Source organism: Somniosus microcephalus, chromosome 16 (genome assembly GCF_052327205.1).
Source record: "Somniosus microcephalus isolate GS21.2 chromosome 16, FLI_Smic_1.0, whole genome shotgun sequence".
Classification (NCBI taxonomy): domain Eukaryota; kingdom Metazoa; phylum Chordata; class Chondrichthyes; order Squaliformes; family Somniosidae; genus Somniosus; species Somniosus microcephalus.
In genome coordinates, this window is record NC_141002.1 from 61003698 (window position 1) to 61030093 (window position 26396).

At 42.6% G+C, this 26396-nt stretch overlaps 1 protein-coding gene and 1 long non-coding RNA gene across 6 annotated transcripts in view; one reads left to right on the top strand and one right to left on the bottom strand.

The window, feature by feature from the left end:
• The window catches only part of LOC147106218 (dedicator of cytokinesis protein 4-like), a 398161-nt gene that overhangs the window by 223741 nt on the left and 148024 nt on the right, over nucleotides 1-26396 (bottom strand). For all 5 annotated transcript variants that reach the window (XM_086009128.1, XM_086009130.1, XM_086009127.1 and 2 more), the window contains exons 9-12: nucleotides 16179-16260; nucleotides 14178-14238; nucleotides 13903-14050; nucleotides 1720-1808 (exon numbers count right to left, since the gene is read on the bottom strand). In XM_086009128.1, coding sequence (XP_085865254.1) covers nucleotides 1720-1808; nucleotides 13903-14050; nucleotides 14178-14238; nucleotides 16179-16260 — 380 coding nt within the window. The remainder of the gene's footprint in view (nucleotides 1-1719; nucleotides 1809-13902; nucleotides 14051-14177; nucleotides 14239-16178; nucleotides 16261-26396) is intronic.
• LOC147106220 (uncharacterized) overlaps nucleotides 22910-26396 on the top strand; it is a 122207-nt gene continuing 118720 nt past the window's right edge. Inside the window, exon 1 of the long non-coding RNA XR_015081392.1 lies at nucleotides 22910-23120. This is a non-coding gene — a long non-coding RNA (uncharacterized LOC147106220). The remainder of the gene's footprint in view (nucleotides 23121-26396) is intronic.

The following is a 26396-nucleotide window of genomic DNA, read 5'->3' on the forward strand; positions in this document are numbered from 1 at the left end:
GATAAATACTTGAAGCAGAAGAATTTGCTGGGCTATGAGGAAAGAGCAGGGGAGTGGGACTAATTGGACAGCTCTTTCAAAGAGCCGGCACAGGCACGATGGGCTGAATGGCCTCCTTCTGTGCTGTATCATTCTACGATTCCATGACAGAAGATTCAGTTTCAAAGGAAACATCATAAAACCTGAAATGTGTAGACTGGAAACAAATCAAAATGTTCAGAAGATATTAGTAATTTTAATTCTATGTGCACAAAAGGATGATAGTAAAGTAGAAGCAACATTATTCAAGAGCTATACTTCTACAACAAGGCCCAATAAAAACCTAAGGTCACCAGAATTTTCATCATTATAAACATTACATCAGTGCAGGGTTTTTTGTTTCAAGTTTTTCAAAACAATGTTATGTCCTTTCCAAAAAAACAAAGCAGAGATGTCATCACTGCTTCATGCACAACACATAAGCCTGTGAGTGGATGCCTTTGCTTCGGAGAACAAATGGCAGCTTTCTAAATTGTTACCATGGAGCCCTTTGTTTATTCTGTTTCTGCTGCTTTATATTGTCAATAGCAAATACAACACGTTACCATTTTATGGATGTTAAACTCAAACACTAAGTAAATCACTTGTTTTTAATTACTGAACTATAACAAATATCCAAATGTGCCAATTGCTGAGTACTGAGTTTATGGCAACGAGAAAGCAGACCAGTATTTAGTGCAGCATTTACTTGTTAATTACACTCTAGAACAAACTCCCAGCCATTTTCTATTACTGTGATGTAGAGAGTTTTGCCTTTGTTCCTCCCCACCCCCGTGCTACCCTTGTTCTTCAACACAAAATGTCTCCATTTAACAAGTAAATGTATTTATTCTGCTCATGTTAAAGAAATATTTCAGAAAACGGTATCTTTGGTCAAGTTTTTGGGTGAATTTTTATGCTCAAAAATATACCTCTGATTTTCTGCTCGTCAGCATCAAGCACTCCTTAGCAAAGTATAGCATAGCCAGCTGAAAGGTAAAGCTCCTTCTGCTCTGTGCAAAAGTGAACCTTAACCCGAACATGAGGAGAGCATCATCTGTTGCAGCTGTGGAGGGTTTTCTGCCTCTAATGCGGATTTAGCACAGATGTGTGGGGTGGACCTCTGCCCACTGGTAACTGGGTTGAGACTGCCCCAACTCATTTCATACAAATGCCTTACACAGCAGGGAATCTTCCACCCCATCAGTCTGGTTCTGTGTTCAAACCCAGACTCAAATACATATCCACAATATCACCTAATTCCACCTGCCCGAGAGGTTATTAACATCTTAAAATGTGCATTTTACTATTCAAGGCTATTGAGTTATGAACTTACTTGTTTAGGAGGTGTACTTATTCCAAGTAGTCATTTGATATACTTTTTATGGGGCAATACAGTGGAATTATTAGTTAATAGCATTCTGTTCTGGAACTAAATCTGGAATTTGGTGGTTACATCCCATTATGAGGGAGCAACGTGGTTGTGATTGCAAAAGGAACTTGGCTTGTCTCTTGTAGTTTCTATGCAGATTTGTATGGAAACACTGAATAGCTATCATACTTCTGCTTATGCAATGTAATCCTAGTAGCAATGTTCCCATTGGTATGGACATTCAGCTCGTCATGTGAAGTATTCCTGACCAATAGAATGGAAAAATCTTCATTGTGACCCCCAAAACATATTGAACATTTTCCACTTACCAGCATTTGAACTTGTCAGATTGTACCGTGCATTTAGCTTCTTGATAATATTTTCATGTATTTGGTACCATTCACTTTCGGTATTGCACCTGGAACAAAAAGGAAACGCAGAGTTTCGAAAGCGAATCAGAAAAATCTGTGCGTAAATATCCAAAATGATTTAAAGCTCTTGGACACAAATTTGCTCAGGTCCTGATCCTGGTGGTTATGCTGGGATCGCACCAGATGATGCCCTTCCACTGAAGTTTGCGGGGTCAGTGGGAGGGCACCGCATTAATATGGGGGAGGAGGGCACAAGCATCACTGCCAGAATTGCGCCCAAAGTGTCACTCGCCCCAGGCTGGCGAATGTCCCGACCTTATTTTGCCCTTGGAGGCATGGGTAGGGGTGCTGTCCAGGCTCCCCCCACCCCCCCGCCAACCCCCACCCAAAAATCATCCTGTTGGCTCCCTAAGCATGGATGTCCATCTGGCTTTATTATTTTTTTTATTCTTCAACACGATTGGGTCACCATTTCTACGGGGGTTCTGCCGATCTCCCACCAGAGTCAGAGCGGGAGACCAGCGGAACCCAAGGAATTTCAGGCTGTGTTTGAATACAACAGAATACTAGGACAGTCTGTGTTAAATACATTTATCTGTACCTATTAATTACTGACCAGTGTTTGAAAAATATAGCATTTTAATTGTAGTTTCAAACCTGATGAAGTATCAACAGACCAAAATGAATACGTCCTAATAATGTGCTTTACTGGGACATTCAGGGATGTTAACTAAAGCGGTTCTACCAAATCCCCTACTACTGGGGCAATTTGCTTACATTGTAAGTTACCACCCTCATATCCTCACTGAAAATAAGTATTTTGTATTTAATTTTCTTAATTCTGATTGAATAGAAATAATAAACTTGCCAGTACTGGAGAGCTCACTAAAGACAGTTCTACTGAACGAACCACACTGACTTCTCCATGTCAATTCTTGGATACAGTCCACAATTTCTATTAATAAAGTAAATCCCCCAACCCCCCCACAACTATTCAGATATTTCACATCATTTGCAATTTATTTAGAAATTTGACTTCATTTGCAAAGTAAGGGTGACCATTTTGTTTGTGGAAAACATCGATGAGAATTAAAAAGTTGAAAAACCCCGAGTGGCCATTATTTCCCTTCCTGTTCAATGTGGTCCACTCACTTAACAAGTAGTATTGGGAATAATTAAGGCCGCAATGCACCTTGAATTACTGAGCTTCAATTCCCTCCATTCTGGAAAAGTATTCAACAACCACCATTTATATCTGCCCTCAGCAACATCAGCCAAATGATATTCAAAAGAAAGAAATGATCCACACCAATCAGCCCAACGTATTGCACCGGCAATAGATAGACCTCTTCACTGGACCATCAATTCCCATCATATACCATATGCAAAAAATATAAATGTTCTGCTGAGCAAAATATTCTTGCATCCTTACTATTTTTAAATGGGTAACAGATCGTAAAAGAACAGATGTTTATGCATGATGAGCTGAGAGAAAAATAGTGTTTATATTCTTCTTACAACTTTGCAGCTCTTAAAAGGAACAACACATCTTAAATACATTCTGGGTATTTAACAAAGGGAGCTGTAAACCCACAAATTGACACTTAACAAATGTACAGAAGAGTGAATTAATGCCCACTGTAATGTATCTGTAGACTTCTTAAATGCAAATTCTGGACATGGGAAACAAAAACAGTAAGTGTTGGAAATACATAGTAATAAAGAGAAAAGACAGGTTAATGCTTTGGCTGTAACCAATCTTTTAACAAAGGTTGGGACTAAATTTGCTGGAAACCTGTGCTATATTAATGACACATTAACAGTGAGTGCCTTTACTTATATATAAAAGTTCCAGAAAATAATGAAATATGTAAGTTATACCATTAGTTGCGTTGTGCCATAATTTGCTGGGAGATTTGCGTCGCTCCTGATAGGCTCGCCTAAATCGATAAAAGTTTGTTCTCGTCACTCAGCCTGCCATTGCTGTCAATGCCGATCACCAATTTATTAGGTCAATGCCATGAATCCGCCACAGCCACTTAGACTGAAAAATAATGGTGTGGGTGACCTGGTATTGATATGATTTAATGCCCTCTCATGATTCTCAGCCTCGGAGGTCAACAAAGGGACATTGATAGCTGTGGATCCTCACTCCAGCCGTCTGGAAATTGTTGAGGTTTTTTTTTCCTAATTCTCTCAGTTTTGGCAATCTTTTCTTGCCAGTTTTGCAATCCAGAGTCCTATTAGTGTCTGAAGGCAATTACTTTCAAGACCTCAACCTCTTTTTTGTATTAGGAAGGGGAGAGCATTTTAATAGCCTATCCACTAGGCATTCTGCTGTTCTTCATTATTATGGATAACCTGGAGGATATGCAAAGGCACCATGGCTGGAGACTGAAATGACCCACCCCCACCTCTCCCAGAGAGCGTAGGGGAAACAAATGTGTTATTTGAGGTACTGTTGAAGGATCTGTGCATGCGTAGACTGCACTTCAACAGCAATTGGCCACCTCTGAGATGCTCCATGAAATACCTGAAGCTGCAGCCTACCTTCCGCTTGGGCTTGTCTGTGGCAATGAAGGTGATGACAGCCCTCAATTTCTACAGCTCCGGTTCATACCAGTCAGGCACTGGAGACCTCGAACATCAGCTGTGAGGGCCTGCATTCAACAGGTGACAGATGTCCTCATCCACGGGGCATCTGACCATTAAATGCAACATGTCCCCTATGCAGCAAAGAGACAGATCCATCAATTTCTACAGGTTTCCTGGCTCCCCCAGGATACAGGGTTGTTTTTGATGGGACTCGCGTGCTGCTGAAGGCTCCATTTGAGGAACCTGTCACTTTCATCAACAGGAAGGGTTACCCCTCGCTAAACGTGCTAATTGCCAGCAATGTCCAACTGAAGATCCTGCATGTTAACTCGGAGCATTGGGGAAGCGCTCAGGATGCCTCTGTCCTTCGCCTCTCCACCATCCATGCCTTCTACAGCAGGGAGGGACAAGCAGGTGGATGGATCCTGGGGGTCAAGGCCTACCCACTGAAGCTGCAGCTGATGACACCATTCTGCATCATCAAAACGTAGCAAAGGAAAGACACAATCATGCATCCGTGGCAACCTGGCAAGAGGTGAAGGGGACCATCGGGGTGCTCAAAGCACGCTTCCAGTGTCAAAACAGGTCGGCGGGGGGGGTGTCCTACAATGTGCTCCTGATAAAGTGGTGAAGATTGTAGTGGTCTGCTGTGCACTACACAATTTCACTCTGCAAGGGCTCACTCTTGACTTGGCAGACAAAATGCCCGTGGAACCGGATGATCCCAACATGTCCCTGGACTCATGGATAGTGACTTCCCAGAAAAAGGCATGGAGGCATGGGCCAGAGCAGCAGAAAGGCGTTGGATCAGGGAGTCTGGAACAATTTTCCTGTGGAATGATTCCCGTGGTGATGTGAACACAAAGGACAGGCAGGATTTAAACCAACAATAGAATGTTTATTTCGTGCAATGGTGCAATAACGAGCAATCAACAAACAACATCAGTGTTAAAGCAGATCAGAATGAAAAAGCAGTAAACTCTCATCAGCATAATTCAACAAGAGACAACTATTGAAAACAGAACTGTTTTAATACCTGCAGACACAAATGGAGAGGTCCACACCCCTCTACATACAGCAGCATTGTTGGGCAGCGATGCAGGAGGTGCAACAAAGCTGTGGCCGATGATTAAAAGACCAGCAGTAGTAACACTGTATTGAGGTCATCAATTATAAAGTAGTGCATAGTTCTATAAAGAGTGCAAACTTTTCCTGCAACAGCACTTGATAGAAATGTTGTTAACAGTAGTAAATAAATATTCTGCAATGAACATGTCTACATCAGTGCCTGTAAGCTAAGCAGCACTGTGATCAGGTAGGCAATTAGAAAGTAGTGCAAAGCATTGGTAGTTGTGGCAAAATCTTTCCTGCAACACTTTAAATATAAATTTCTTCAACATTAGTAAACAATTTTTGAAAGAGCAAAATATGCCAATTTTTTTTTTTTAATTAAAAATATGCGACAATTTTAAATATCAAACTATTTACAATCGATTCTAGAGTTCAAAGTGTGCCTGAGGGAACGCAGAAGACGAGAATGAGCAGGCGGAGATGGATTTTGCATGCAGGAAGGCACTCTACACCCTCGTACACCTGCACCCGTCACCCTGCACGAGCACCTTGTGCCATGTGAATGGCCTCCAAGTCCCACATGTTGGTCGGGATCAGGGAGTTGGGGAGTGGCCGGTTCTCGATGCTGCTGCGAGGAGACATGGGAAACAGGTGTGATCTCACAACTGATGGCTGCCTCCTGTGTTGGGGCAGCTGCCGGCTGCGTCATTGGAGAGTTGTCCTCAGCAGCCAGGTATTGCAAGGCTTGTGAATCTGGCACATAGTCTGAGGGTAGAGACGTGGCCCTGAGAACTGATCCCTCTCTGCCCATTAGCAGCATGTCCCTCAAAGACCCCAACTGTCGCCGCAGCGGGTGGCGTTACAATGGGGGACATGGGCGTCAGCTGTAGGACAGCTGCGTACATCTCCATAATCAGTTGATGTCCCGCACAACCTTCTAGAATCATACAGCACAGAAGGAGCTCGTTCAACCCATCGTGCCTGTGCCAGCTCTTTGGTAGAGCTATCTAATTAGTCCCATTCCCCTGCTATTTCCTCATAGCCATGCAAGTTTTTCTTTTTCAAGTATACATCCAATTCTCTTTTGAAAGTTATGATTGCATCTGCTTCCACCACCCTTTCAGGCAGTGCATTCCAGATCATAACATCTCACTGTGTAAAAACATTTCTCAACTTGTTTTTTTTGCTAATTATCTTAAATCTCTGTCCTCTGGTTACCGACCCTCCTGCCAGTGGAAACAGCTTCTCCTTATTTACTCTACCAAAACCTCTCAATTTTGAACACCTCTATTAAATCTCTCCTTAACCTTCTCTGCTTTAAGGATAACAATCGCAGCTTCTCTAGTCTCTCCACATAACTGAAGTCCCTCATCCCTGGTATCATTTTGCTACATCTCCTCTACACCCTCTCCAAAGCCGGGCAGAGGTTATCCAGCTCCGCCCAGTTTTGTCCAGTACACCACAGAAGAGTGTCACGTGGTCGTCGATGGATCCCATTATGCCCCTGCATTATCCTCCTTCACAATTGTGGACCCCTATAGTCCTACTTCCAGTCCTCCTCACTTTGGGCCCGACATCGACCCTCAGAGGGAGCCGGGGCGCATGTCCCTGCACCCAATGTTCCTTGATCATCAGACAGGTTGTGTCTCTCCCTTCAAAATAGGCCTCGTGGCAGTGAGTGGAGCATCACGGCTGCCTGAGGTGGGGCAAGTGCGCCTGGTGCACTACGTGAGGGGCTGGAGTCGGTGAGGAGGCAGCAGTCGTGGGAGGTGGGATGCGAGGAAGGTGGCCACAGTCACACGACCACCCCCCCCGGCAACTTTTCCTCCCCCCCCCCCCATCCCACTTCACCGAGCATGGAATCCCTGCAGCTGTAGGGCCCTGTCCTCATGATGAGTGAACTCAAAGGCGATTCCTCCTCTACTCTGTGCGTGCTCCCACATGCTATGTGTCAATTTACTCTGCGGGGGGTAGAACAGTGAAAACGTTGGTGACTTGCTTTGTGACAGCTGCAAGTGTCGAACTGACAGGGCTCTTTTCAAGCATTAGAATCTTTTCTTCAGTAGAGACATATGAAGCTGTCAGATTCATCAGCTGCCCACTCTGAAAAGGTTGGCTCCCACGGCAACAGACTGTTAATGACTTTGGGTTCTGCCTTGAGAAAACAAGCAGATCTCATCTTGAAAATACCTCACCCTTCCCCCATTCTATAAATACTAAATTTGAAGTACATCTCCTTTCCAACTCAATCTCTTCTTTAAAAAAACTGTTACAGCGACAGACAACTTTTAATTATTACTCATAATAGAATTCTGAGTTCTGAATTGAAGCCCATCAATGGTTACCTTACTTGCCTTGGTCAGGTCATTGTACTTTTTGTGGCACTGGTTGCCCAAACGTGGGATGACCAATATGGCTCTCAGCCCTTTGGTCACATCCCTCCGTGAAACCTGGGTCAACTATCAGAAAGTCATCGCCCTTGCAGTCTCCAGCAGCCGGTTTTGCCGATGGTCGACCTCATCCCCAATATTCTGAGACCTTTTCTTAAGCTCTTCCTGCAACATTTCTGTGGAAAGGGGGATGCGCAGACACTGGAGATTACCTTTTACAGCATTTTACAAAGTTTTTTTTTTTTTAAAACTGAAATTCGCTTTTTAATGTAGATTTTAGGTGATTTCAGAAGTAACAGCTCACTTACCTCCCAGTGCAAAGCCTCAATCTGAGTAATGGCGGCTGTCCTCAGCTTGTTATCGTGCCGTGTGGTTGAACTGCAGGGTAAGACATTGGCTGCACCATGAATGAGGTCCCTGATTCGTCATTGGCCTCACTACGTTGTAGCCAGATCGATATTCCAATAAACTGCGGTGAGTATTGTGCGAATTTAACAGAGAACGCCACCAATACTGTCCTTCCAGCAGATTCCGGCCCGTTAATTGATTTATGTATTTCCAGCATTTCTGATTTTTGTTTCGCCTTAACAAGTGTTTGAAAGAAATCTCACTATGAACTAATGCATACTTCTCCAAAAATGCACCTATTCCAAATTCAAAAATCTATTTAGCAAGTAACAAGCTATTACTGATTGATGGCATCCCAAGATTAGTGCTGCAAGAAGTTAATGTACCAACAGAATTATACCTCAAAATTAATAGTCATCGAACTTCTGCACAAGTATATGAGTCATAGATTATGCTACTGTTTGTGAAGCAGCTCATTGGGCAGCAGAAAGTATTCACTGATAGCTAAGTCTAATGAATAGAGGCTATTTCACTGCACTTGCACTTTCCCAGTGTTAATGAAGTTAAATTTCATGCTACAAATAATAACCCTCGCTTTTGGGTGGGCATTGATGCATGAACATGTTGAGCAAAACTCTGCAGGTTGCTTTTGGGCTGAAATCTCCTCCTGTTGGCAGTTAGCAGCCGAGCAGGACTGATGTCTGCCCACGTCACTTTGCCATTAACTCAACAACTGTGGTGTATGTGCCTTTAAGAGCCCCTGTGTACTGTAATGCCGGTAATGGCCACTCGGGCTATATAAGCCTGTATAGTGTCTTGTATCTTTTAGTTCACCTCCAGACTTTGTTCAGTAAACACCTGTGAAACCAACTCCTGCATTCCGTGTCTCCATTAACACACGGATACAACAGTGGCGACGAATTGGAAACGGACTTACCTGCAATTCGGCAGCACCTCAAGGAGATCGATTCCTCAGAAGAAAGTCGAAGAAAAACAAGGAAAAAAAAAACTGTGGTTTCACCAGCTAGCCGAGCTGCTGGCAGGTACTGCAAAAATCCTTCCTGGGCGGCGGGCTGGGGCTCCATTGGCTGGCTCTGCAGCGGGGCCGAGCAGCGAAGGCGGAGGCAAACATAGACGGAGGGTGGAGCACTCAGGAGACGGCCGGCGCTGCAAAGCAGGTCGGCGTTCGGACCAAGCAGAGGGAGGGAAAAGTCCCAGAGAGTCCAGCGGGAACGAGTCTCCACCTATTAAAAATACCTATGTAAATAAAAACCGCGGAGAACAGCGTCGTCAGCAGCGGCGGCGGCGGGAAAGCGCGGTAGGCGCCATTTTTTTTCTGCGGGGAAGAAAGGAAAGCGCGGGAGGCGCCATTATTTTTCAAGATGCCTAAGACTGGCAATATTACTGCTTTCGATAGCGATAGAGAGGATTGGACCACTTTTGTGGAAAGAGTGGAGGTGTATTGCACAGCAAATGAAATAGAGGATGATGAAAAGGCATCAGTACTTCTAAATCTAATGGGCGCAAGGACATACGGGCTGTTACGAAACTTAATCACTCCAGCCAAACCGAGGGACAAGAATTTTAAGGAGATTGTTGATACCCTACAGGAGCACTTAAACCCAACACCGCTGCTGATAGCGGAACGATTCAAATTCTTCAGGAGGAATCAGCACAAGAATGAAAGTAACGCTGATTACCTCACCGAATTAAGGAAGCTGTCAAAGCACTGCCAATTCGGGGCAGGACTGGCAGATTCTCTTCGAGACAAATTCGTCTGCGGTCTCTGAAGTGAAGGAACACAGAAAAGGCTACTTTCTGAGAAAGATTTGGCACTGGACAAGGCTTTCAGTGTGGCTGTATCATATGAAGCAGCCGCAAGAGGAGCTGCAGAGATACAGCAAAAGCCACAGGACTTCGGCACCCATGAAATGACACAGGGTTTCGAGAGATGTTATCGCTGCGGCAGGTCCACCCATGACCAGAGGGACTGATGGTTCAAGGACAAAGCATGCAGGCAATGCGGAAAGATTGGACACATTGCACGTGTATGCCGATCTGGAAACAAAAAATCCACGGACAAGAAAAAAATCAATAAGGAAAAGCACAGAAAGGTACAAATGATGATGGACAGTAGCTCCGAAGACCAGAAGAGCGATAGCGACTCCGGAAACAAGAGACTAAGCTGTCTCAAATTACATAATGTAATTGCCAAAGAAGATTACCAGACCATTTGGGTTACCCTCACGATAGTGGGGTCCCCAGTTATAATGGAGCTAGATACAGGATCAGCTCTGACCGTCATAAATCGACGGGATTACGAGCGGCTATTTCCGCATATACCTTTGAAAGACACATCCATTATCTTGAAAACATATACGGGGCAGAAAGTATACCCCAAAGGGAAAATAAGGGTGCCTGTTGTATACAACAGCAAGGAAATACAGAAGTTGTATTTATACGTTCTGCAAGATGGTGGTCCACCGCTGTTGGGACGTGAATGGATCAGGAAGAGACGTTTAGACTGGCACTCCATTCAGGCACTGACGGTGACCAGTAAGAAAAAAAAATGATGATGTCATACCTGAACGATTAAAAGACATCTTGGCCAACGCCAAGGAAGTGGTTCAACAGGAACTAGGAACCTTGAAAGGCGCCACCGCCTCAATAAAAGTGGAAGATGCGGCAATTCCCAAGTTTTTTAAGGCAAGGCCGGTGCCATACGCAATTCGTCCAGCAGTCGAGGCAGAGCTGGAGAATTTGGAAAAGGCAGGCGTATTATCCAAGATAGATTGGAGCGAGTGGGCAACACCCATCGTCCCGGTCATGAAGAAAACGTTGAATAATGATAAATCTGAAGAACAGAGAAAAATTCACATCTGTGGGGACTTCAAGGTGACTGTAAACCCGGTCCTTCACACGGTACAGTATCCTCTTCCGAGGATAGAAGATATTTTCGCCTCACTATCCGGAGGGAAACGTTTCACCAAAATTGACTTGGCACAAGCATATCTACAGATAGAGGTTGAAGAGGCCTCTAAAAAGTATCTCACGATAAATACACACAAAGGCCTGTACCAGTACAATCGACTGGTTTTCAGAGTAGCATCAGCTCCAGCTATCTGGCAAAGAGCTATGGAGCAAGTCCTCCAAGGGATTCCGGGGACTCAATGCTACCGAGACGACATCCTTGTAACAGGAGAAAACGACAACGAGCACCTTGCCAATTTGGAGCAGGCTGAGAGAACAGGGCCTACGAGCAAATCGCCCCAAGTGCAAATTTTTCCAGAAACAAATATCATATTGTGGCCACATAATTAACGAGGAAAGGTTGCATAAGTCACCTGAAAAAATTGAAGCGGTCATAAAAGCCCCAGGACCTGAAAATGTCTCACAATTAAGGTCGTTCCTGGGATTGATAAATTACTATCATAAATTTTTACCGAACTTGTCAACTGTTCTGCACCCTCTTAACGAACTGCTACAAACGGGAGTAATTTGGAAATGGAGCGAAGACTGTAAACGTGCCTTCCATAAATGCAAAGGCTTGATCACGTCCAAGGAAGTTTTGGCTCATTACAACCCATCACTGCCAATCAGACTGGCGTGCGATGCATCCCCTTACGGCGTAGGAGCGGTATTATCGCATAAATTCCCTGATGGCTCGGAGCAGCCGATAGCTTTTGCGTCACGCTCATTGAACTCAGCTGAGCGTAACTATGCCTAGATCGACAGGGAAGCACTCAGCCTGGTATGGGGAGTGAAGAAATTCAACCATTACCTACACGGACAAAAATTTACCTTGTTGACTGACCATCAACCCCTTGTCTCCATATTCAACCCTAAAAAGGCTGTTCCCATTATGACAACGCAAAGGCTACAGAGGTGGTCCCTTTTCCTAGGGGCACACCAATATGACATAGAATACAAAGGATCAAAACAGCATGGGAATGCTGACGGTTTATCGCGCCTACCGTTGCCAATGGTAGAAGAGGCACCTATAGTGGACCCAGTGGAGATGTTCCACTCAACCATAGTGGAATGTCGACCAGTAACAAATTCTGCCATTGAAAAGGAAACGAGAAATGACCCGACTCTCTCACGAGTCTATGATTTAACGGCGAAGGGATGGCCAGCACATGGCGAGCCACTGTTGCCAGCATTCTCGCAAAGAAGAGAACAGCTGTCAGTGTGCTGAGGAACCTTGATGTGTGGATCCAGAGTGGTGATTCCACCCAAACTCCAGGATAAAGTGCTAAAAGAGCTTCACGAGGGGCATCTGGGTGGAGTGAAAAAGAAGAACCTAGCCAGAGTGTTTGTGTGGTGGCCAGGTATCGATGGAGACATCGAAGAAATGACCAAGAGCTGCCTAGGATGCCAGAAGGTCCAAAACGCCCCACCAGAAGGTCCAAAACGCCCCACCACAAGACCCTCCACATCCATGGGAGTGGCCCTCATCTCCATGGCAAAGGGTACACATCGACTTTGCTGGTCCATTTATGGACTCAATGTTCTTAATTGCGGTTGATGCACACTACAAGTGGCCGGAGGTAATAAAGATCTCCTCCACCACCACGGAAAAAACCATCACAGTATTAAGGACCATATTTGCCAGGAATGGGCTGCCTGAACAGATCTATTCTGATAATGGACCGCAATTTGTGTCTGAAGAATTCAGGAAGTTCTTAAATAAACAATGGGGTTAAGCACTACACGTCCGCCCCATACCATCCTGCCACCAATGGATTGGCTGAAAGGTTTGTCCAGACCTTCAAGAAGGCCATAAAGGCCATGGGTAATGAAGACATAAATCTACAGCATAAGGTAGATAACTTCTTGTTTGCATACAGGAATGCAACACATGTGGTTACAAACCAAACTCCCGCCATGATGTTCTTCAATAGAAGCCTAAGATGCCGGCTGGATTTGATCAAGCCAAACATCAGAAGGGACGTGGAGAACCGGCAATTTCAAGGCACGAATGAAAGGCCAACCAGAACCTTCCAGATGGGTCAACAAGTTTTGGCCCGGGACTACCGTACCGAGAAATGGCAGCCTGGAACTATTTGCACATGACTAGGACCGCTGATATATACCGTGGACATTGGAGAAAGCATAATAAGGCGCCATGCTGACCAGATCATAGAGTCATCCGAAAAGGGACAACCTACACCACAACTCTATACGCCTAATGATGAAGCAGAGATACCCATAGTATCTACCCCCGATCCGGTGATACTGGAACCAGATGAACCCGACACTGGCATTCAAGCCGAATCGACCTTGCCAAAAGAACCTACTACACCACCGAGGCGTTATCCGGACCGAGTCAGGAAGCCTCCAAAGAGACTGACTTATAATTGATTAACTGCAGCAAATGTGTAGATTATTGTTCTTGTAATATGTTAATTAATGATTACTTAAAATGTTATGTACTGGTTGTCTAAAAGGGGAGGAATTGTGGTGTATGTGCCTTTAAGAGCCCCTGTGTACTGTAATGCCGGTAATGGCCACTCGGGCTATATAAGCCTGTATAGTGTCTTGTATCTGTTAGTTCACCTCCAGACTTTGTTCAGTAAACACCTGTGAAACCAACTCCTGCATTCCGTGTCTCCATTAACACACGGATACAACAATAACACACCTATTATTTAACCAACTTTTTGAGATGAGGATCTCATCTCTTGAACCTCACTGTTGAGTAAAGAATACTGAAAAGAAAGAAATTTTACTGTACATGTAGACTTTAAGCATGTAGTCCTCTTTGGAGTCCCTGGAGTCCCTCTCAGTTTGTAGCAAGTCTGCAATGCTCAGGACTGCACACCCAAATGGCCGTCGATATTGTGTGTTGGAAGCATTTTTCTTTTCTCCTGCTGCCATTCGACCTAATAGTGTCACACCAGGTAAATATATATTCATTTTTAATAAATTGTCGCAGTATAGAAACACAGGAAGAAATAGTTTGAAAAGACAAAAGTCTTATGAATAAAAAAAATTTAAAAAAAACTTTACCCAGTCTTATAATGTGAACAGTAATATATATATCCTTCCTGAGGTCACTGCTCCCCAAATCCTGAAAAAGACATTTGAAATCAGAGCCAATTTAAACAATATTTTACAATATTTTGCTGAATTGGTGAAGAGGAGGGTGCGGAGGAGGGCGAAGACATGAAGAACCAATTTCAGGAGAGCCTCGGGCTGACCCCTTCAGGTGCGCGTTGCAGTCGCGCTGCTGGTTTCGTGTCCGCAGTCGGATGCTGACCAATTTCTAATCCATGCAGAGGGTAGCCTATCCAAGCCAGCGTGGGTCGTGAAGAATGTTCCAAAAATTTAAGAGCCCTCTGGATAAACACAGGTACGTTAGGATAGGAGGATTGTGATCTTTCGAGTGCATTATCCCAAAAATGTAGTGAAGATTGATAGGCCTGGTGCTCTTCCATTTTATGTCAATGGCCCAGAAATTTGGGCCTCCACAGGCGAGTACACACGGGGTACTCACCCGTAGGCCCAATGGAAGTGCCGGTTTCCTGCATGCACTGCGCATGCGCGGGAAACCGGCACTTCCGTTCCTCTGAACGAAGGGGTTCAGAGGTCGAACACGTGCGCAGGAGGGGCTGCGCGTGCGCATCGAACTTCGGTCTTTTTTTTTTATATACAGGTTTTCCCGGGAACATAAGCCTGCAGATTTAGAAATGTAAAAAGCAAGCGTAAGGCCTGCTTTTTACAAGGTAAGTAGTGAATTAATTAAAATTAGAACATTTTTTCCACAGGTTTATTTTTAAATGCTTTAAAGCAAAGTAAGTTTATTTTTAGCCCCGTTAGAAAATAAAATTATTTTTTTCAAAAATTTAAATTAGTTTAAAATAGTTATTTCATGTAATTTATAGTTTATTTTAAAAATGTGATTTAAAAAAAAAAATTATTTGAAGATTTAGTGCTATTTTGGGGCCGTAGTATTTATAAGTCTTGACAGCACTTCCTGTCAGACTTATGAATGGAGCATTCCCTGCTCCGATTGGCTCCCCATGGCCCACGTGATCCCAAGGGAACGAACTAACTGCGCCCCTGGGATACGCAAGCACTGCGCGCCGGCAGTTGGACCAGGCCCCGGATCGGAATTCCACGGGGGCCCACAGCTCAACGGCCGGCGCGCTAGGTAAGTGCAGATCGGGGGCTTACACCCACGGGAAGCCCCCGACCCAAATTTCTGGGCCATTATATATATTGGCACAACCCAAAAGGATGGATGACATCTAAAGTCACTGAATAATTTTTTTTTAAATCCACATTATATATTTGTTGGTTCAGCACAAAATGACACTCAGCGTTTGTGTAAATATTTCAATGTCAGTTAAACTATAAATTACTAGTGCAGCTCATAGAATTAAAAATGTGCCATTTACATTTATTTCCTTGTCATGAACATATCCATTACACAAAGGACTTTTTTTAATACAGTTTTTTGTTTTAAAATCTGAGATAGTAATGTTATCTAATGATTCCAGAATAGTAAGAAACCTGTTTATACATCTTTCCTGAGTGAATGACTGATTATGCGAGTGAGTGAACGGGTTCCTATTTTAAAGCAAGTAACTTCCATTCATGTAATGTCTAATTTTCTTGCCCCTTTTTAACAAGATTTTATGAGGGGTGATAATCCTCTGGACTATTGGCAAACGTTACTTGACATACATGGCCTGAATTTAGTCATTCTAAACTCACTTTTGCACTGAAGGAAAATATTTATATATACCAATTACAAGCATGAAAATGACCTTTTCTCTTAAAATAAAGAGCATCATAGGTCACAGTACAAGTTCTCCACTCAAGCAGAAGCTTAATATATCAAACGAAACAGAATTTCAAGGGATAGGGGTGAGGAATATAAGGGGTGTCTGCAATTTATCAAATACGGTGTATAAACACCATTTATATTAAATTATCAAACAAGCTAAAAATGCTGACCTACATGAACATATGTCCAGTTAGTTTAACTGTAAACGGTATACTTACAACAAAGAGTGTGCATTGCCTTTCCATTCTCTCTGGAAATTTCGGCAAACCATTCTTATTCAGTTTTACAAAGAACCTTTCACTGCAAGGAAATAAAGATAGCCATGAGGATCCATCATCTTTTGACGCAGCACGTGATAAGACAGCAAAATTTGGAAACATCCCTCTATCTAGTCGACTGGAGACAATCCATAATACTACACATTCCCAGTAAAGTACTTCTTCTGATACAATATACCTAGCCCAGCTAAAAAATAAAAGTGTTTTATTATGATTATTGTTTTAAAGGCCTTGATGAGGTTTAACATTGAAATGGTCTTCTAGGAAGCAGTTTATAGTGGTGCTGGCAAGGGCGCAGTGGCATACGTCCAACAGATAGTGCAAGAGTGTTAATAATCACAGGGCCTTTCATAAGATCCTAGAGCGATACAGCACAGAATGAGGACATTCGGCCCATCATGCCTCTTTGAAAGCGCTATTCAATTAGTTCCGCTCCCCTGCTCTTACCTCAATCACCCTGTAAATGTTTTCCCTTCAATTATTTATCAAATTCCTTTTTGAATGTTACTATTGAATCTGCTGCCACCACCCTTTCAGGCAGCGCATTCCAGATCACAACAACTCGCTGTGTAAAAAAATGTTTTCTCATGTCGCCTCTGGTTCTTTTGCCAATCACCTTGAATCTGTGTCCTCTGGTTGCCGACCCTTCTGCCACTGGAAACAGTTTCTCCTTATTTACTCTTTCAAAACTGTACATGATTTGAACACCTCGATTAAATCTCCTCTTAACCTTTCCCACACTGCTTTACATAGAACAGCCCCAGCTTCTCCAGTCTCCACATAACTGAAGTCCCTCATCCCTGGTACCATTCTAGTAAATCTCCAAGCGAGGATATTCTTTGCACACAGATATTATTATGTCATATGCACAAGAATGTTACGATTTAAAAAACTAAGTACAACGGGCCGTATTTTCCGATCGGAAGCTTCCCGCGTGCCCTTACCTGAGGGCTCCCGGAACGCACACACTTCTGCTCCTGGGCCTCTTGAACTCCACGTGTGCAGGGCCCATGTATCCCAGGAGCGCATGCAGCTCGCAAGCGTCCCTGTGATCGCATGGGCCATGGGGAGGCAATCAAAGAAGGGAATCTCCCTTCATACGCTTGACAGGATGACCTGTCAAATATATGAATGGAGATCACCCCAAAAACATAGTAAAACTTTAAATAATTTTTTTTTTTTTTTTTTTTTAAAAAGATCACATTTTTAAAATGACTTGAAATTACAATAAATTAAATATTTTAAACAAAAATTTAATTCTTTGAAAAAAAATAATTAAAGTTTTTTATGGGGCTGAAAAATAAACTTACCTTTTTAAAAATATTTTTAAATGATACATCAGTGAAATTTTTTTTAAATTTTTTTTTTATAAAGTTTTTTTCAAACTCTTATCCTGCTTTTACCAGGCATAAGAATTATAAGGGTTTTCTGGGGGCGGAGGGTCTCCAAAATGCAGAACTCTCCGCCCACAGAGGCCCTGCGCCAGGGCAACCGGAGGATTGGTCAAGAGCTTTCTTGACAGATCGGAAATGCCGATTTTCAGCACATGTGCTGTGCATGCCTGAAACCGGCATTTCCGAAGTCCCTATGGGTGAGTACACAGTGCGTACCCACCCGTAGGGATCGGAATATCTGGGCCAACATTTTGAAAAATTATGAAAAAACTTTCACTCAAAGTAAGCAAATGTTTTGCTATACTTCAGAATTTTAACACAATAGTGGTCACAAAGAATTGTGCGAATGGCACCTTACTTCTATTGCTATTGTGTTGTCAAAACTAGGAGATTAAAAACCTTTGTTTTACAGGGTGGTGTTCAATTAAACATGTTCCTCAACACTAATTAATGCAAGAGGACTAGTCTATGTGCATCCAATTTAAAATATGGGTTGGTTTCTTAGGGAATTGAATTGTATGTTGATTCATTTTGGCTCCCTCCAATATAGGTTTTCAAGATGGATTTTATTTTTGTTTAAGATTTTGGAGCCACATTAAAATTTTAAAAATCACTTAGACAAACTGTTGAAACATTTTGAAGATTTAATTTAAAATAATGGACCTGCTGGGAATGTGAAATGAAAGCAGAAAATACTGGAAACATGAATCCATCAGCATCTAAAATGAGAAAAGATAGGTTAACGTGTCAGGTCTCCTGATGAAGATAAACCGATCTTTTCTCTTTCAAGATGCTAATGAACCTACAAAGTAGTTCCTGCATTTTCTGCTGTTATTTTAGTTGAAACATCTCATAATTCAGAAATATGGAATTTAAATACTGAGTTATAAAAGCAATGAATTTTAAATTTATTAGCTCATTCCATTAAAATGTTTCTGAAATGAAAACAAAATGCTAATGAAAAGTGTCAATCCAACAACAGACTTTGTCCCCCCCTCAGAGGGAGACGTCAGAAGGTGGATTACTTTCAACTGCTCTTTTGTACTTCCTAGCAGACAGATTAAAAGCAGAGTTCTACGAGCAGGTCATCTGATAATCATTTTGGTTGGGGAATAGTATCTGGGGACTCAAAAGGAGAGGAATAAATGAGAGAAGAAAATACAAGAAAAAATAGAAAATGTTATAACTGAGATCTCTGACTTGATAACTGTAAAAATGTAAAAAGACAGACATATTGCAAACAATCCCGCAAGAGAACGCATGGAATTTCCTGCGTATTTGCGCCAAGATGCACGCACAATCTGGCCGTAAAGCAACTACGCGGTCTAAACGATTGCAGAATTTCCGGTGCGCGAGTTACGCTCAAATAAACAAAATTTACGATCGTCTATCGCTGCCTCCACACGTAATAATGGTCCCGCCCCCAGGTACAGAGCCTTAGAAACGGGTTTCCTGCAATTACGCTTGTTCAGAGGCTGTCTTTCAATTATGACCAGATTTTCAGGTGCAGCAGGAAAAAAGGGGGGAAAAATTGAGTCGCACCCCCTTTGGGGCACTAACTTCGCCGGGGCGCTACTTTTAGCGCCTCCGCAGCTGAAATTCACCAGTAGTGCCCCAAGAGGGCAGCGGGGTGCTACTGGAAGTGCCCCACCTCCCACTTGGGGCGCTGCGAGTGAATATCGTGGCACGTTGCGCCGAGGTACTGCAGGCCTTCCTCCCCTTAAAGGGGAGGGGCCTAACGCAGCGCGACCCAGGGCCCAGCTGGGTCACCAGGGATCAGAGTATCAGAGTGCTGGCAAAAGAGCCCGGCACTCGAGAAGTGCCGGGCTCACTGAGCGCAGCCGGCACTCCGCCGGGGGGGGGGGGGGGGGGGGGGGTGGTGCTGCAGAGGAGGCCGGGGATGGCAGAGGGGGCAGGTGCTGGCAGGCGGCCAGCAACAAAAATGTCTGCCCAGCACCTCCCCTTTAATTAGTGCCACTCTGGCCGCAGGTAGGCCCCCCCTGACCCCGTAGTGTCTGGCGGTAAGTCGGGGGCACTACCGAAGATCGTGGCCGGGGCGCTGCGCACGGCAATGACGTCATTGCCGGCGGCGCAGCGCCGTGGGACGTTAATGCTTACCGCTGCCGCTAACCTCCCGCTGAATTTCGCGGGAGGCCTTGGCGGTGCCGCGCCCATGCGCTCGTTGCTTTGCGTCCCATTAGCGCCCTCTTAGGGCTAACAGGAGGCGCAAAGCAACTGAATTTTAAGGCCAAGGTATTTTTTCTAGTGTTTTATTGTAATTGCTTGAATGTTTTTTTTAAAAAGTGTCCTGCTCTGTATTTTCTGTCCCTTTGAATGGATTTTTATGGCATCAGTATTAGTCTCATTAAAAATTCAAACTCTTCCCCGACTGTAGGTTCTTACACGTGACTTATGTGCATGAATAATGTTGAATGAGCTGAAACTTTAATTTTCATACTTAAAGAAGAGAAATATATGGTGCGAGTTTTACACTTCCTTTGGGCCCTGATTGTTTCTGCTGATTTATGTTTATGCTGATTTATGTCCATTTTATGTTCAAGTATATTCTAATGAGATTGGCCCACAGAGGAAACTCCAAGCCGACATATTGCTCAGGAAGCTGGAAAACATGCACATTATCACACAACTAATAGTCAACAAATCACAGGATAAAAACAAGTGCATGATACACAGAATTTATTCTGCACTTTTAACAAATACTGTAAATTAAACCTGACATAAAATGTTTTATCATTTATGTTGGTGCTCTTGTTAATATAAAGCCTGCCATCATGTTTAAAAGTGGCATTAAAATAAGTCATCGACTTAATGAGGAAAAAGGTACTGAACTGAGTCTCAGGGGCTCAGGAATAAGCTGTTCATGTAATTATAAGATGAATGATATTCAGTTACAGCAATATTAACACCTTTTATTTTGCAGGAAATGCAGAATACAATCCTGAGGTGTTTCAAAAGATCATAAATCATTGCCTTATTTCTTTCCAACTGTCACACTCCGAGGAATTGATCATTCTATTAGATTCTCCATTGTACTTCCTTTTAATCAGTAAAACAAGATGGTTTACAAAATTTAATGAGATCCATAACAACTTTGACCATTATTTTAATAAGTAGCTGCAATTTCAGAAATTTCTAATAAAATGCATTAGTTCTGTTGGTTTTGTTTTATACCGAAACTACTGAATTTAAACAAATACTAGACATTTGATATAAAATATTTTATAAGTGAAACAAAGTAAAAGGTTCTCAAATATTTGCATTTTTAAAATAAATTACTACCAAACATTTTAAAATCAAATATCAATCCTTTTTTTAAATGACCAAGTTTAAATATTTTAAACTCTGAATGCTTATCTTAAATTTACTGAAAAATCAATATGATTCCCCTTTCTCAATATTCTGTTCTACTAATAATGTAATGTAAAGTTCTCAGTCTCAATGACTGACATAGACAATCACATCATCAGATTGAATGGTGCAGATGAAGAGAGAAACACAAAATATTGTTGTAGTATTTAGGATGTAGATTCAGCATTTATAACTTCATGATGGACATGTTTTGTGACATCTGGCATTCAGGCTTGCTGCCTTAACCCTCTCCTTACCCTTGCCCTCCCACCCCGATCTTTGTTGAAAACAGTAGACAGTGCCTTTAGTTTCAGGCACAATATGGATTATTGCATTGATGCTCTAATTAATCCACAAGGGAAAGTCACACCCACTCTGGGTAAATGAGATGTCTTCTGGCCATTGAGCATCACTGATGGCTCTTTTTTTTTTTAAACTGTGAACGATACAGGTTTTCTCCTCTGGCCAATAAAAACACCTTGGCCCAATGAGTCTTGTGTAGGGACCATTTCCTTGGTCTAATAATACAGGTTCATTCTTGTGACACATTGGGCCTGAATTAGCGGTCAGAGGCTTCCCGCGGGCGAATGCCTCCGGACCGCAAGTAAACTCGGCACCTACCTGATGGCCCCGGAGGTTCAGACACTTGCGCTCCTGGGCCTCTACGCGTACGCCTGCATAAAAGGTCCACGTATCCCGGGGCGCACGCGATTTGCAAGTGCCCCAGGGTCATGTGGGCCAGGCCAACCAATCAAAAAGGGGGATCCCCATTACACTTATGGGGATTCCATTTATGTACAGAATCCCCATAAGCAAGACGAGGAATACCCTAAAAAAACACAATTACACACTAGCTAAATAAAAATAAATTACATATTCAAAATTAATTAAAATACAATTTAATTAAACATTTAAAATACTTCATGAAAAATAAATTAACATTTTAAAGGGGCTAAAAATAACCTAAACTAATTTTAAAGTTATTTTATGTTTAAATAATTAAACAAAAATTATTTTAATATTTATTTAAACTCTTACGCCGGTAAAAGAGGGTCTTACGCCTGCCTTTACCAGGCCTAAGAGTTTCACAGGCATTCACTGGCCAGTAGTTGGGCAAATAGCCCAACTCTCCACCTGCAAATGTCTATTTCCCAGGGATGCAGTGGCTCTGTCATGGTCAAGCTGAAACTTGACAGATCGCATGTTCTGGGTATTCGTGCATGCGCACTGCATGGGGAAACCCGGAACCTGCGGGGCACTTACGGCCACGTACGCGGTCATAGTCCCCGGAAATCCAGTCCAATAGATTTGGAGTGACGAGGGCACCTATTCTTTCCATGATAGAAGCATTCTCTTCGTGCAGAACACTGGATTTCAGCAGAGAACTTGGGCGCTATCATCATTTTAAAAGCATCCCAGTAACAGAACTTTTTGAAGATAAAGAGTCGAATGAAAATAACGTTTACAATTATCATTAACATGAATTTTACCAGATAACCAATGTAAAAACAGACAGCAATTAAAACAGTGCAGCACCGCAGCAAACCGATAATGAAGGGGTGAATTTGTTCAGATAACAGCCTCTGAAGATGTACTTTACAATTATGCTCTAATCAACTCCTGTTAACTCCCTACTGAATAGCATTCAATCATCAGTGTTTACTTAATTCTTCTCTTTGTGGGCCACTTCTTTGAGAACCATGGAGCTCGAACTGGATTTCCTTTCATTAAAAATGCTAAAAATTAAACTAAAGTCATCTGTTACTTATCCTTTATGTTGTGGCATTTTGGTTGTTGTGAGGTCATCATTACCTATTGACCACCTCTGTTAAATCATCAATTAATTCTGAAGTAATTAAATACACAAAAAATGACTCCACCCAAGATTCACAGACTTCTCTCCAACTATTTTCCCTTCGTGTTCACAGTTAATTTCTTTAACCCTGCAAATCACTCGCAGATGTCTTTCACTATATGAAGTATGTTACAGAAGTTGTTGCTTTTGGTTGAAACGACAAGTGAGGGAAACATCACCTTGCTGGAATAAGAACTGTGCAAACCTGCAAGGGAGAGAGATGTTGGTACCAGGTAGGCAAGGGGTGAGGTCATGCCATGCCAGGTAAGGCCAGTTATTTTTCTTTTTAATGTTTTCCTTAGATTATGGTACATGCCTATTACATGGTACTTTCATGTACAGTGCATATTCTTAATTCAATTCAGGACTGAATTTCCAAGAGCCATGTAAGCTTTCTGTGTTTGCCAAGACCATGGTGCACAGTATGGACTAAAGTGTCTATTGGGGTTCTCTAAGCCTTGGAGGAACGACTCAACTGTGATTGGCTTGCACTTTCTTTCTTTTACTGGACCTTGAAGAGTAATCCTGTTGCACGTGAAACTTGTCAACTTAGATAAAAAGAATGCAGTAGATATAAAGTACAAAGTACAGTGACTTTCAGAAGGTGTTCAATAAAATGCCTCAAGAGGCTCGTTACAAAAGTTCAGGTGTATAGTATAGCATGCATAGAAAATTGGTTGAAGGACATTAGATGAGTTACAATAAGTAGGTGATGCTTGAATTGCAGAAGTGTTGAAAATAGTGTACCCCAGGTGTCAGTGTTGGGTCCACAAATTTGGACATGGGGAACACAATCTTCAAATTTGTCAATGTCACAAAAGTGGGGGGTTGGCAACCAGTAAGGAGGACTGTGAAGACTTTGGGGAGACAGAGATTAGTAGAATGGGCAGACCGTTTGCAGGTGCAATTCAATGTGGATACCTGAGAGATAATACATTATGGAAGGAAGAGCAAAGGATGGGAATATACTTTCATTGAAAGACTAAGAGTAGATTTAATAGATGTTTTTAAAATTATGAAGAGTTTTGATAGAATGATTAGAGAAAGACTACTTTCTCGAGGGATCATCGATTTAAAATTGTTATTAAAAGTGAGGAGCGTTTAGGAGAAATTTCTTTGCACAGGTTGTTGGAGCATTGAGTGGTTGAAGAAAGAAAGACTTGCATTTATATAGTGCCTTTCACGACTTCAGGATGTTCCAAAGCACTTTACAGCCAATCAAGTACTTTTGAAGTGTAGTCATTGCTGTAATGTAGGAAATGCAGCAGCCAATTTGTGCACAGCAAGATCCCACAAACAGCAATGTGATAATGATCTTTTAATCAGTTTCCCCCCACCCCCCTCAGTGACATTGATTGAAGGATAAATATTGGCCAGAACATCAGGGAGAATTCTCCTGCTCTTCTTCGAAATAGTGGCACGGGATATTTTATGTCGACCTGAGGGGGCAGACGGGGCCTCGGTTTAATGTCTCATCTGAAAGAAATGAGGCAGAAACCATTGGTTCTCGAGGGGAATTTGGATAAATATTTGAAGCAGAGGAAAGTGCAGAACTCTGGGAAGAATATCGTTTGCGGGATTGGTTTTGGATTGCTCCAGCAGATGCGTTGTAGGCATGTAAAATTCTATGGTTGTAACTTAATGAGAGGACATGTCATGCTGTGAAGCTACTTAGAGCATATGGGAGGTTGCTGCTCTGACACAATAGGAAGAGGGACAACAAACATAAGGCGCCCCTACAGAGCACCACAAGCCTCCATTCAGATCCACAGTTTCAATGATGCTAGTGGTGTTTTCCAGGTTCCTGGTGTCTTTTCTGAGAGTCCATGCCTCCATGCCCATCCAGAAGTTTAGTGGGGAGGCCTTGTTCCTCTGGAGTTACAAAGGCCAGGAATGTTTGAAACTGGAGAGACTCCAATTGGGAAGTTGAAATCATGGCAGATCTATCATTGGTCACCACCCTGCTCGAGAATCTGCTTATCGAAGAGTACTGAGACACAAATCTAGACAAGTTACAAAAGACGGGGGAAGAGTGCAGAGGAATATTCATCTTGAAAGAGTTTGATTTTCCCAGCTGTGAGATGGGCAAGCATATATGCCAAGGAAAAGGGAGGTGGGAAAGAAATAAATCAATCTTTTTTTTGTATCGAGTTGTGAATTTGGCATTAGTGTAACGGCTCGGAATTTGAAACCTATCTTTGTCGATGCAATGAGGATTCCCTGAGCAAGCATCATGTACTCTATTTTGGGAGTGCTTCAACTTACACTCAAGAGCTGGCCGAGCACTTTGACGGCTTCAAAAATGCTGTGGAGGAGAGGTTTGTGGTGTGTAGCAGAATATGCAGACTTAGATATGTTATATGCCATAGGCTGGTGGAATAGAATGTTGTTGATCTTTGTAGAAAAAAGCAATCGCAGTGCTCAAACAGTTAACCAAAATATCCTTGGAGAGGGGAAGGGATGAAAATATTCTTTTAGTTTGGGTTTTATTTGACAATTCAGAAAAGCTTGGCAGAAACCATCAACGAAACAATATCAAAGCCAATAGTCCTTCGAGAGAAGAGTCAAATTGCGACTGGTATCTCACTTGGTCATGTACACTCGTATCAGGTGGAGCACTCTTTCTAGGTCTTTTTTTGAAAAAATAAAATGCATTTCCCATCTGCTTCACTCTCGTTTTGCTCATAGTCTACAAGCTGATTCGTGAACCCCAGATCTAATCAATGCACTGCTATGTCACACAGGTTTGAAGTAAATTAAGATGGAAAATTGCTTGTATTACACATGCTAATCCTTTGATAATGTCAAGAAAGAATGTAATCACACTCACACCGCCAACTCTTAAAAGCTATGAATTGTAATCAGTACAGGAGCAGAGGGGAAGAGAAGGTGGTACATTGCCCTGATTCTCAGCTGGGTTCTCCAGAGATGTAACCTCATCACTGTATCAAACGAGCACTTTTAAAGTCACTTCTTGGCATTCAGCACTGAGGTTGTTAAATGCAAATTCTGTCGCTGAGTGAGCTTGAGCTACTATTATTGCCTTTTGCTTTGGCTTTGTTACATTTAGTTTGGTGATTTGCTTTTTTTTGCCTTTTGAAGTATAATTCTTCATTTTAATTTTTTTCTTTTCGCACCTCCTACCATTCAAGGGTGTTTCACTATCAGTTGCAGTAGGGTAGGCATTCCTCTAGCCCTCAGGCAGCTGGACGATGCGAAGGAGTTCCACGGGAATGATCAAAGGAACCTCTGGCTGTAGCTGAAGCTGGCTACACAGAACTGCAGTTATCCAAGTGTGTGGACCCACAGACCCACCACAGCAATTTTGGCATGTCAGAGGACATGTATTGCATATGCTATTCCTTTGATAATGTAAGTCAAGAATCTTTTCTCCTTGTAAGACACTTTATTGAGCATCTTTTGAAAATCCCTATACTCTATATCTACTGCATTCTTTTTATCCAAGTTGACAATTTCCACGTCAACCGGATTACTCTTCAAAGGCCAGTGCAAGCCAATCACAGTTGAACAGTCCCTCCG